The sequence below is a fragment of the Chenopodium quinoa genome, unplaced genomic scaffold (assembly GCF_001683475.1).
Source record: "Chenopodium quinoa cultivar QQ74 unplaced genomic scaffold, ASM168347v1, whole genome shotgun sequence".
Classification (NCBI taxonomy): Eukaryota; Viridiplantae; Streptophyta; class Magnoliopsida; order Caryophyllales; family Amaranthaceae; genus Chenopodium; species Chenopodium quinoa.
The window spans coordinates 3,452,041-3,465,284 of record NW_018743850.1 but is presented as its reverse complement, the minus strand read 5'-3'; the positions used below and the strand labels follow the sequence as shown (position 1 = coordinate 3,465,284).

The window sequence follows — 13,244 nt, the reverse complement described above, 5'->3', positions numbered from 1 at the left end:
TGACCCAAATTTTTTTTCTTCTTTCTATTTGTTTTGGGGTTGGTATTAGCATCCATAATTATAATTTATATTTGGAAAAAATAAAAATTTAATAATAATAATAACGACAATAATAATAAAAATAATAATAATAACGATAATAATAATAAAGGAAATAATAATAATAACGATAATAATAATAAAAATGATAATAATAACGATGATGATAATAATAATAATAATAATAATAATAATAATAATAATAATAATAATAATAATAATATTGGTAATTATAGAGGGGATTTTTGAAGAGAAAAATATAGTAGAAAGAAATGGATTTTCAAAGTTGAAGAAAATATAGCAATATGGGTGTCTATTTATAGAGAAGAAAAAAATAGAGCCGTTGGTAAATTTTTTTTTTTTTTATTTGTGTTTTGTAAAATATATCCGTTGCAAAATTACAACGGATTTATTTAAAACAGTGACACGTGTCAAGCAGCGGCTGGGCCAAGTGGCGCGCTCCCAGCCGCTGCTTTCTATTTTTTTTCCTGGAAAAAAAATAAAAATGGGTGGGGCCCATAATCCATAAATTCGTCCAAATGTTTGCAGAAGCAATCGATCCCACAACCATTCATTATGAACAATTATAGAGATCACCATTAAGCCACCCATTCACTTGTTCACTCATTGTAAACTATTTTTTTGTTCACCCTTAAGGCTGCCCTAAGTACTTGTATGATTTTTTGAGTAGATCTTGTACAGATGTTATGACGTTGAGACCTGAGTTAGTTACACATTAGAAAATAAGAGAAACAAGTAAAAACGTGTCCTAATTACCTGTGACCTTTCAAATACAAAGTTTGATTATTGATATTTTATCTGTTTCTTATTATTTCTACATGTAAGGGATTGTAAGAATTTTATAAATTGAAGAGAACTGAGATAAAAAGATGGCCTCGTGTTACAAAGGAAAGAAGTGTTTTGAGTAATTAATTACTACTTCATCCATTTCTTTATAGTTGCAACACACATTTTATCACGGTAGTTAAGAAAAGTGGATCTCACATGATATAATACACTTAAAATGGGGTTAAGAGGTTGTTATGAGCATAATCAAGTGGGTCATGAGCTTTAAATAAAGGTAATGGTATAGTTTTCACCATAAAACCTTCCTTTTTACAGTGTGTTGCAATTATTGTGATATTTTCATTTTAGGGAAGTGTTGCAACTATAAAGAAATAGAGGAAGTATAATGTATAATAACGACAACTATCTTAATTAGGCTATGTCTAATTCAACTTATTAAAGCAAATATTTTGTCAATGGATACTTTGTCAAGCAAAGTTGATTAAAACAAATATGAGAATGACAACTATTTTTTCTTTCATGGAATGACAACTATCTTAATTAAGCTATATCTAATTCAATAAGTAAATAAGATCAAAGTTTAATCAAATTATGAAATCAGACCAGACCATATCTGTATAGATGTGATGAATGAGATTCGATGAAATGAAATAAATATTAGTTAATTAAAGTATTGGGGGTATTACACAAAACTCGAAAACCCTACTTATTAATCAATACTTTTTTAATTAATACAAACATATCAATAATGTAGAGCGCACTAGACTCATTCATCCGAAATAGAGTCAAGTTAATTAAGTCCTAAAGGGAAAACTCTACCAACATGTATATTCCGCTGCGTTTTCAAATCTCAAACTCAATACCTTGATCAAGCTAGAACAACTCTATTATCAACTAATCAAATCACTTATTATTGCATATTGTTCCTATTAACCATAACTTACATTTGTGATTTTCTCTACAAAAAGGGGTTGTCGGTAGTTACCCTGTTGATTAGGAAGAATGACCCTTAATTAAGATGATGCTAATATACTTTTTCAAGTATTAATGATAATGAATGAGAAACCGACACATATAAAGGTGTAAATCTAAAAGGTAGAGAAAATCCGACATTCCAACTTTAATTTTGGAAGCCATCAACCAAAAAAATAAAGGAAGATACCATAACCTCTGGCAAATGATCATACGATTAATAAAGAAATAAAGATAAAAGAATAATATGCCTTTCTCTTCGTATATTATGCTACAGCTGTAATTTATCCACAGGGAACAACATTTGTATGACCGATTTATAGACCAACAATGTTATTTTTCATAGTAAAAAGTTTTATATTTCATAGTACAAGAGTTTTTAAATTTACAGTTCATGTCATTATTTTCATAAAGGTAAAAAAGTTAGTAAAAAAAAAAGAAAAAAATCTCAATTGGGCATGCACGTTAATTACCTAAAAACGATTACTCCGTAAGTGAATAAGGATTATGGTTACATGACTAGTGTTAACGGGAATGATTTTTTAACGTTTGGATTGAAAACTCATAAAAAGAGATATTAGAAAGCTTATTTCATTCCAGCTCAATTACATATTGTGGGGAGAGTGAGAGATAGCTCAATTGGTTAGAGTTTATTTCCCGATTTCAGGGATCCTAATATCGATTCTCATCCCTGTCCTCGCGGCTCTCTAAACAGCAAAAAAAAAAAAAATTACATATTGTGGGAGGTTAACCTTTTTAGACTTTGTTAAAAAAAAAAAAACAACTCTTTTAATTTCATTCTTGAAATATTGTTTCATTTTAGATCGCTTAGTTAAAAAGTCAATTATTTTATTTACTTTTCAATTTTGTGTCCAATTTACATTAGTAGTACATGTATAAACTACAAAGTGATATCGATCTTTATCTTTCGATGTGAGAAAATCATTCGATATAGACAATATATAATATACTCACAGTTGTATCAATAACATTCAACAAATTAGTGATCGTTAGAACTTAAACTAGTACTGTATCATTATGACAAAACCTAGTCCGTTTAATATAACACTCAAATTTATTAATTAACTTCTTCCATCCATTGTACTTGATTATACAATTTCTGACTCAAATGATACAAATAAAGTGAAGTTTAAGGCTCCAAATAATAATGAGTACTTTATTAAATATATATATATATATATATATATATATATATATATATATATATATATATATATATATATATATATATATATATATATATATATATATATATATATATATATATATATATATATATATATATATATATATCTATATCGACATAATCTATAACTTGTGATTGTAATAAAGCAACAATACTCACCATAATAATTAGCTAGTCAATTATTGAGCTGATTAATTTAAGTCAGTCGACATCCCCTTATAATATCTGCATGGTTGTATATATGTTTGGTAAGTAGGGTAATTACATGATACAGTTTGTTGATGTTGTTTAACTTTACTATTTATATATAGATTAATAATTTGCATGGAAATAGGTGCATGTTGATAAGAAGAGGTCCTTAATTAAGTATAATTAATTAGGCGATATGTTTCGAATATGAGTCATAATATATCTTTCACTTTCATAAAAAAAGTTATATTATTGTGCCATTTTAGTAGACTGCCATGTGGCATAAGAACCAACATAAAATGCAAAATTGGTAAAAGCTAAAGATATTGGCTCATTGACCCTCTATCGAAGACATAAACTTTGATAATGACATCGTTGGACTTCTAATTAGCCTTGTAGGATTCGATTTTTTATTAAAACAAAATATTGAGTAATCATCTTTATATTTAATCCTGGAAAATCTCAAATTAGTGCTTATAGTATGTATATACTTTTTTAAAAATCAATTAATTATCTCAATAATTATATTGATTTTGAAGTTTGATTCTTATTAGTGTTTTAACATTATTCGCCACTCAGTACTACCTACAATGCTTCCTTGAAAATCAATAAAAACATTTACTTATGTTATTATAAATCTTAATAATAAATTAAATAGTCTACTTTTTATCAGTGTTTTATCATTATTCGTCATTCGAACCTACCTACGGTGCTTCCTTGAAAATCAAAAATAATTTATGGTACACTATTAATGGACTTTCACCCACTATAAACTAACTGTTGCTAGGTTCTCGTTATTTTCTACACTCCATTATGCTGAGGTAGCTCGCACTTTATTATATAAAGGCCAAAATCATGCTAACTCATACAACAAGCTCTACCTTTCATTTCTTGTTCTTAACTTCAATCTATCCCATCTTCTTCACCTTTATTTTTATTTTTTCTCTCCTATATTTGCATGTGACGCACTTTCTACATTTAATTGTTCATATATCATCCTCATCTTTTTTTCTTCTATGATAAATTCTTAGAAAATTAAATCTTGTCTTTTTTACGTACGTTTTGCTATTACAGCCTAAACAAGACCTTACAAATGATGCCTATAGAGCAAGATCCAACGTCTAATACGGGAAGTCCAACCATTAACAATCATCATCATGCTGCTAATTGGAATATCCCTGAGGATTTCTCGGTTCATATCGAGCCCTTGACCTCAAACCGGGCTGTTAGTCCTTGTTTAGAGGATTTGGAACCCTTCAATCATCAACAATCATCAGCTCCTCCTCATTTCTCCTCCTTGCATGGATCCCTTCGACCTATCACACTCAAGGTTTCATACATATATGCTATATTATATACTTTTTACTTATAATTATAATAGTTATGCCGTTATATTGCTTATATATATATATATATATATATATATATATAAAATCTTATTGCTACATATACACTAGTATAAGCTTAATAAACTATTTTTCATAATTTAATTTATTTATAGATTTATCTTATTAGTGTGTTGAACATTTTAGGAGAGCTCATCATAAAAGGAGAAAAGTTTCATTATGATTCAATTTCATCTATGTCATAATTATACATCATATGGTATTTAATTAACATACCTCAAATAATGTGTCGTACATGCTTAATTCCTATTACAATAAAAATTTACTAGAAGTCATTTTTTATAGCTAGGAGCAAGCAAGTATTATGCACACTATTTAAAGAATAGACGTATGCTTTAATTAAGGAGTTCAAGATTTCTATTTACATGGTTATTGTGGAAAAATATTACAAACCATTACTATTTCAAGGAATGTAACAGTTTTTGTTTAGGAAACAAAAATAAAATTATGCTCATATGTGACTATTATCTTCAAACAAAGGAGATCAACATCCTATTACTAGTTTACTACTTATGTTGTGTCAAAAAAATAAAAAATAAAAATAAAATAAAAAAAGGTTTACTACTTATGTCTAAACATGTTTCCCATCTAAATGAAACCAATAAATGTAATATAACTCTTTTTATGTCTTTTTTTTTACCACATTTCCTAGTAGTGAATTGAACCATATTTGTGCTAATTAAGCTAATGACTATTGTTGCAATATTGCAGTTCCAAGATGTTACATATAACATTCCATTGCCTCCAACAAAAGAGTCCCCTTACTGCCTCGGGCCATCGGGTCCAAAGCTGACCCGAGTGATACTCAATGGTGTGACGGGCATTGTACGCCCTGGCGAGCTCCTAGCAATGCTAGGCCCATCAGGTAGTGGCAAGACAACCCTCCTCACGGCCCTAGCAGGCCGACTCCCTGGCAAAATAACTAGCGGGTCAATTACCTATAACGGGCACCCGTATTCAGGATCCATCAAACGAAAAATCGGGTTTGTAACCCAAGATGATGTGCTCTATCCACACTTGACCGTGGCAGAAACACTAACGTACACGGCCCTCCTAAGATTACATAATAAGTTGGCCAAACAAGACAAAATAGACCAAGTAGAGATGGTTATTAACGAATTAGGTCTAACCAGGTGTCGAAACACTATGATTGGTGGGGCCCTCTTTCGAGGCGTCTCAGGGGGGGAAAGAAAGAGGGTTAGTATAGGTCAAGAGATGCTAGTGAACCCAAGTTTATTGTTGTTGGATGAGCCCACGTCGGGGTTGGACTCAACCACAGCTCAACGGATCATGGACACCCTTAAGAGTCTAGCCCGAGGTGGACGGGCGGTTTTGACTACGATCCATCAACCATCAAGTAGACTATACCAAATGTTTGATAAGGTGGTTGTGTTATCCGAAGGGTGCCCTATTTATTATGGAAGTGCTAGCCGTGTTATGGACTATTTTTGTTCCATTGGGCTAATGCCCGGGTGCAACTTTGTTAATCCAGCTGATTTTCTGCTTGATCTTGCCAATGGTACGTACACTTTGCTTGTTTAATTTATCTTTATATCTCTTGTTATGCCGAGCTAATAGTCACATATATTATTTTATTAAAAATTGATGTGCAGAAAAAAATTATAGTTTTATTTGATCTCCTGGTATGCTACTCTATATTGAAATTAAATGATGAAAATATAATTTAATTGATTTAGCTAGTATAGAGAGACATTATGTTGAAACTATGTGTTTCATACATAATAGTCTTGTAAAACGTGAAAGTTTGTATCAATAGAAAGAAGGGGGAATGACGAAAAAAAAAAAAAAAAAAAACAAACAAACAATTATCAAAAAGTAATAGAAAAGACATGTCCCTATAGTTAGGTACTTTTACATACTTCTTTCGTCCATCATCGATGATTTCTACTTTCCATTAAATAAATCCCATGAGATCTTCATACCCATAAATTTTCTCTATTTCAATTTTAGCAATGGAGACTTTCCTTTTTTCACCAACATTAACCCCCCACAACATATATAAGTCAACTACTTAATAGGACTTAATTTTCACTTACAACTTAGAAAGACATATGCATAAATCAATGAGAGGTCGAGATAATGATACATATGATGACAGCTAATTAATTCCGAACAGAATAAGTATATAATAAAATAAATAGGACCTTTTTGGTCAATTATGATGAAAATGAGGTATTGCAAGTGATTAGTGTTAACATTACATGTAAGGAAAAGGCCTTAATTAATTATAGAAAGTCTCACGGGTGTGCTACAGTTGTAACCTTTACTTTAATTTATAAGTAAGTTGTTTATATATATGGAACTGATACTCGTGAAGTTGTATGTGCTATCGTCGTTGGAGACGTGGAATAATATAGCTATCTATACAGTGCACACATTTCTCCCTCACTAGCTCCCATTCAACCCATGACATTATTGCTAAAACGCCTAAAAGTGATCATTCACAGTTATAAAGTGTCGAAATACGTATGTAGTAAATTGTAAAAACAAGCAAGTTGTAAACTTATTACCACATAAAAACATACATTTGTTAAGTCTATTTATTATTGTTATCACTATAAGGTTACGTCTATTTATTGTTATCACAACAAAGTTACGTCTATCATAAAAGTAATTTTTTCTCAACTAGAAATTATTAGAATTAACAAATAAATAGACTTAACAAATGTATCACAATATTGTATATTAGAGAATAAAATGTTTTTAAATCTTGTATAGAGAATTATTTTTTTATTTTTTATTTTTTCCATATAGATTCCATACTTCAAATTATTTATTACAGTATTACTCGGTATTGGGTAGTCCTGTCTAATAATTTCTAGTTGAGAAAAAAATTACTTTTATGATATGACCACCAAACACGGCCACACTAAAAAAAGGTTAAAGATAAATAATTGTATACCTTAAAGAATTTTATGGTATGGAAAATTTGTTCGTTTGTTAGAGATTCTAATTATTCCACTTAGCTAGATTGTAGCCTTATTATAATTTGTGGTAAAGAGATGCTATAAAAGCACAATAGGATAATGTAGGTTGTTGCAACTTTATCATCTTTATTTATGTGTTGTTAATTGTAATCTTTTGTGGTATTTAAGTTCATGTAGTAACTTTACATGCAACATGAATGATATGAAAGATATTCCTTATAATCACAAGGGTTGTTGGTAGACACTCAATAATATATGCATTATGCATGTCTTCCTTGAGTTGAAGAATGCTTAAAGTTGAAGAAACTTTCAAAATTTACCTTTTTGATTTATCTAAAGTGCTAAAGATCCAATAGAATTGATACAACATATGCTAAGCTTAGTTTTGTGAAACAGATATATGCACAACTGTAAAGTTGTTGAGAGTTGAAAGCATGATTTTTGTTCTCCTTGTCACATTCCATGAATTGCTTAGCTTTTTCCTATTGAATTTTGTCAGCTTCTTCTCACATTTACCTCTTCTGATCAAAATATCTTTGGGGTTTTAATTCGGGAGTGTAGAGCGAGTTACATATGATAATTGATATATATGAAATAACTATCTTAATTTAGTAAATTAATATCACCCGTCCCCAGTACTTTAATCAAATAAACTAGTTGTCGATCATCCACACAATTTAGGGTGTAATACATACTAAATTTTATGTTATGCTATGGCATTTTTTCTTACCTATAGGCAAGATCAATGAGTGCATGCCCAGTTGAAATTTGATTATGCATAGGTCACATAAAATTTCAACTTTTATAAGTTGGTCAAACTCTTAAAGAAAAGTCAAATAATAAATAGGGAAAATCTCTACCCCGAATATAACAGAGTTTTAATCCCATCATGAATACGGAGAGTACTTGTATACACAAAAAATTTATTCTATAAATATATAAATTTTAAGGACCAAGTCACCAAAAAGAGAAAGTGGGAAAAGATTTGAAATCAGTGATAATGGAAAGGAAAGCAATGTTGTGAATGAAAGAGAAGGCATACGTGCTAAAATTCTATATGCTATTTTAAGTAAAGTTGTACGTCTTTTGTTGAATTTTCATTGATTAAAATTCTCTTCTTTGCTTTTATAATTGAAAATTGAGAATTAAAAAAGTGAGAATTATGTCTATTCTTTGCATAATGAAATCTTACCTAGCTCCTTACGTAGTTTTATTCGTGTCAATAATATAGAAGACTAAATTTGATGCCAAATAATAATTAGATGCACTTTTTAAATTATTATATGAGGAATTTGTAGTCAAGACATTGTTTTTGTAAATATATAAAGCATGCAAATATTCCCCTAAGCTTTCTAGCTAAGTTTATATTTGAGATTAATAAAACAATTAGCAAAGATTTGACTTAATTATTCTCTAAAAATAATTAGTCCTTTTTCTAGATTAATTATATGTTATCTTATGAATATGGTTTTATAAGCACAACTTTAGTGAGAAGAATATATGACATTTTAGTTATATGCCTATAAAGTCGATTGTAATATTATTAAATATTTTTATTATTGTACGAATGAAATAGAACTTGATAAATATATTTATATTTAATTAAATTTGTGTATAGATTGATACTTTATAGTTCAAATCAGGAGTTTGGGTCGTCGAGTTATGTTGGTTCAAATAATAATAACGTCGTGCCATAACTCATAGCTCATATGCATGCTCATTATCATCTATGATTAGGTATTGTGCCGGACACAAGGCATGATGATCAACTCGAACACCATAACAGGTTGGAGCATCATGACAATGCAAGTTCAACCAAACAATTTCTAACATCTGCATACAAGAAGAACATTTATCCTGGATTGAAGGGTGAAAATCAGCAAAGATCAAGAGATCATTCACATTCCAATTTAAAACCATCATATAAAAGTAAGCATAATTATTATCTAAAAATTAAAGTCGAAAGTTTTATGTATCTTCTATAGTAGAAAGTTTAACTAATTAATGTACACATACAGGTAGTGAAGAAAAGCAATGGAACACAACATGGTGGGAACAATTCAAAATATTGTTACAAAGAGGGTTGAAAGAGAGAAGACATGAGTCTTATTCTGGTCTAAGAATCTTCCAAGTTTTGTCTGTTTCAATCATTTCTGGTCTTTTGTGGTGGCACTCTCACATCACTCATATACAAGATCAGGTTACTTCATAATCTATTCTTTTTTTCTAGATTATTGGTCACCTTTTTTTTGAATTATAGCAACATCTGAAAATTTAGTATATTATATTATCAATTTTCTTAAATTAAAATTTATTTTTTAATATAGTATAAATTTGGTAGACGCTACGAAGTATTAAAGGACGATAGTGGTAATAAATGGGTTGATTATGTGTAATTTCAGAATAAACTAAAATCAAGTCAATGTTTTTTGGTACATGAGCTTCAGTCACAATTTTTTTCTTTCTCCTTTATTGTCCATAGATTATCAATTTACCACCATTTTTATTTTAGATTTAGGACTAGGTGGGAATTGGAGTGAGTAACACATCATTTGAAGACAAGATTGTATTAATTACCTTAGACTTTTGGTTGTGGTTACACCAATTAATATCATGCACAAATGAGCTATTATATGAAAATGTATGATAATTTCGACTAACAATTTTGAAGAAAATTTGCAATTGTTTAAATTGGTAAAGATTTACAGTTTGAAAAGTTGTATAGTCATTGTATTCTAGCTATATATGTTTGTTTAAAATAAGATCGAGTCAAATATATGTGACCTATTGTTTAGAAACAAAAGGAATATACAACAAACTTATACATAAATTACATAATGTTTATTATTTCACTTGATATTAGAAAACGACCTAAATTTGATGAACTAAGTCCATTATGTTTCAATTTGACAGGTTGGTCTACTCTTCTTCTTCTCTATATTTTGGGGATTTTTCCCTTTGTTCAACGCCATTTTCGCCTTCCCACAAGAACGACCAATGCTATCAAGAGAACGAGCCTCGGGCTTGTACAACCTCTCAGCATACTACCTAGCACGTATGGTCGGGGACTTACCAATGGAACTCGTACTCCCTACGATTTTTGTGAGCATTACATACTTCATGGGTGGACTTAAGCCGTCGCCCTTCACCTTTCTCCTCACCCTCTTAGTTGTCCTCTACAACGTGCTTGTTTCTCAAGGCCTCGGACTAGCCCTAGGCGCGTTGTTAATGGACGTGAAGCAAGCCACAACCTTAGCCTCGGTGACAATGCTCGTGTTTTTACTAGCCGGAGGGTATTACATTCAGCACATACCGCCTTTTATAGCATGGTTGAAGTATATTTCCTTTAGTCATTATTGCTACAAGCTTCTTGTTGGGGTGCAATATTCAGGTTACGAGTTTTACGAGTGTGGGTTCCAGGTTCGGTGTAAGGTGGCTGATAATCCAACAATTAAGCAGCTTGGTATTCACAATTTGTGGTTTGATGTTGTTGCCTTAACTATGATGTTGGTGGGTTATAGGCTTTTGGCTTATGCTGCATTAAGGATGAACCTACCTCATTAGCTAATAACCATTGCGCAATATTTGTAAGAAATGCTTTAAGTCATTAAGATGATTTTGAAGGATACGTAACAATGTATTATGTTTCATGTTTAAAAAACAAATGGAATTTTGAATTCACAATGAATGATTAACAAGCAGATATTTGGTATCCATAAATTATAATTGTATCAATTTAGAAATCCAACTACAAGTAATCTACTTGGTATTGTTGTAGTAGTCTTGAATTAGTTTATTATATTTGTCTTACTTGCTCCAATTTTGTATGGATTGATTAATTATTTGATTAGATGACTTTAATTCCATGCGTATTCTTTTTTTATCAAAATTTTAGATAATTTAGTGTGTTACAAATGTGTGAAGGTAGGATCAAGTGTCCATTAAAAATAGTATGAGTCTACTTGATTATGAGTCATCAAATATAGGGCTCAGTCGGCTCACTGTCATTTGTTTATATAACATAAAAGCTCTCATCAAAACTTCTATTTTTTACCGATTCTATTCTTTCAAGCATGAGTTTGATAAGAAATATTGTGAAGAATTCAATCCTATCTATTGATAATATAGCTATAAACTTAGTAGCAACTTTAATTACAAAGTACGAGTAGTCGAGTAACAAAAATTAGTTTGTCAAACGTGGTAGGAAATCCTTGTGTACAAAACTACAAACACAAGCAAAAACTTTTGTGATTGATTTCAAATATTACGTATGTCGTATATGTTGATTGGGAAGACTTCACATAACTTATGTGTGTTGAATATATTTTGACCCTATTATAAACCTTTTTTTTTATTTTTATTGAAGAAACCCTATTTTAAATTTAATTAAGTGAAAAAAGATAAACATTGGGAGATTAAACGGCGCACACGATCTAATTAATCTCATTTAACCCCCTCTCCACAAAACACAAAAAAAAAAAAAAAAAAAAAAAAAAAAAAAACCTAACCCTCGAAACTAGAGAGAGAGCTAACGGCGGAAAATTCTGCAGGAAGCTCAAAAACGCTCAAAAATGGCGAACGTTTATTACCTTCCGAATTAAAAGAAGAAATCTTCTCAAAACTCCCAGTAGAAGACATTCTTCGTTCTCGATGTGTGTGCAAACCCTGGAAAACGCTGATCGACAACCATGAATTCAAGAAAAAGCTCTTTGAAGCAGCAAAACGCTCTTCAGAACTCATTATATGGCGTTAAAGCTTTTCTTCTCTTGAACCCACTCTCCAAATCCTCTGTCCTCCTTTTAACAGTGTTTCACCTCCAATTGAACTTAATCTTAGTCAATTTCTTGATGATTCTGTTTTTGATGATTCTGATATTATGATTGTATCATCTGGGGGTGTTGTTGATAATCTTGAATTTAAGAAATTTGGGGTTGTTAATGGGATTGATTGTTTGGGTTGGAATTCATTTGTTGTTGTTTGGAATCTTTATACTAGGGAATTTAAGAGGTTTAATGCTCCTAAAAAGGATTGGGTTTTTGATTTACTAGATGATTCTGGGATTAATTATGATGTTTTTGCATTTGGGTTTGATCCAATTGAGCAAGATTACAAGTTTTTGGTTGCTCATTTTACTTCTGCTTTGATAAATGATGGGAACTGTAAGAATAAGGTGTTGTTTTAGTTGTATTTTGTTGAGTTATTTAGAGTATTGCATTGCTTGATGAAATAAATTGTATTTACACCTTTTGAAATAATGGTTATATGGCACTGTTTGGAATATACCTTTTAAAATAATGGTTATATGGCACCGTTTGGAATATACCTTTTGGAATACACCTTTTGGAATGAGGGCTATTCACTTTTTTGCTACTGCATATATATTTTCAACGTAAGGTTGTGGAGGTGATATCAGATTTTTTCTCTTCATTAACAAAGTCAATTTGCATGTGTTTGTCATTGTTCATCATCACAAATAAATATACTAGTTTACATTGAATCATAATTATACTACACATAATTGTGATCGTTCTTCGTTGTATCTCCTAAGTGATTTCGTGATACCCGGGTTGTAGTTTAAGGGTCGAAATATTACTTTTGGGAAAGTGATTTCGTTCACGATTCGAAGGTTATTATTGTTTAATTCCAATTTCTTCTTTGTGTCCCTTGTATTTTTAG

General features: G+C 30.5%; 1 protein-coding gene across 1 annotated transcript; it reads left to right on the top strand.

Moving 5' to 3' along the window:
- Positions 1-4,039: 4,039 nt before the first annotated feature.
- Positions 4,040-11,252, top strand: LOC110685977 (ABC transporter G family member 21-like). The gene is made up of 5 exons (XM_021862536.1): positions 4,040-4,544; positions 5,332-6,139; positions 9,306-9,497; positions 9,587-9,768; positions 10,482-11,252. Exons 1-5 carry the CDS (start codon positions 4,308-4,310, stop codon positions 11,130-11,132), a joined length of 2,070 nt encoding a protein of 689 aa, XP_021718228.1. The 5' UTR covers positions 4,040-4,307; the 3' UTR covers positions 11,133-11,252.
- Positions 11,253-13,244: the final 1,992 nt, after the last annotated feature.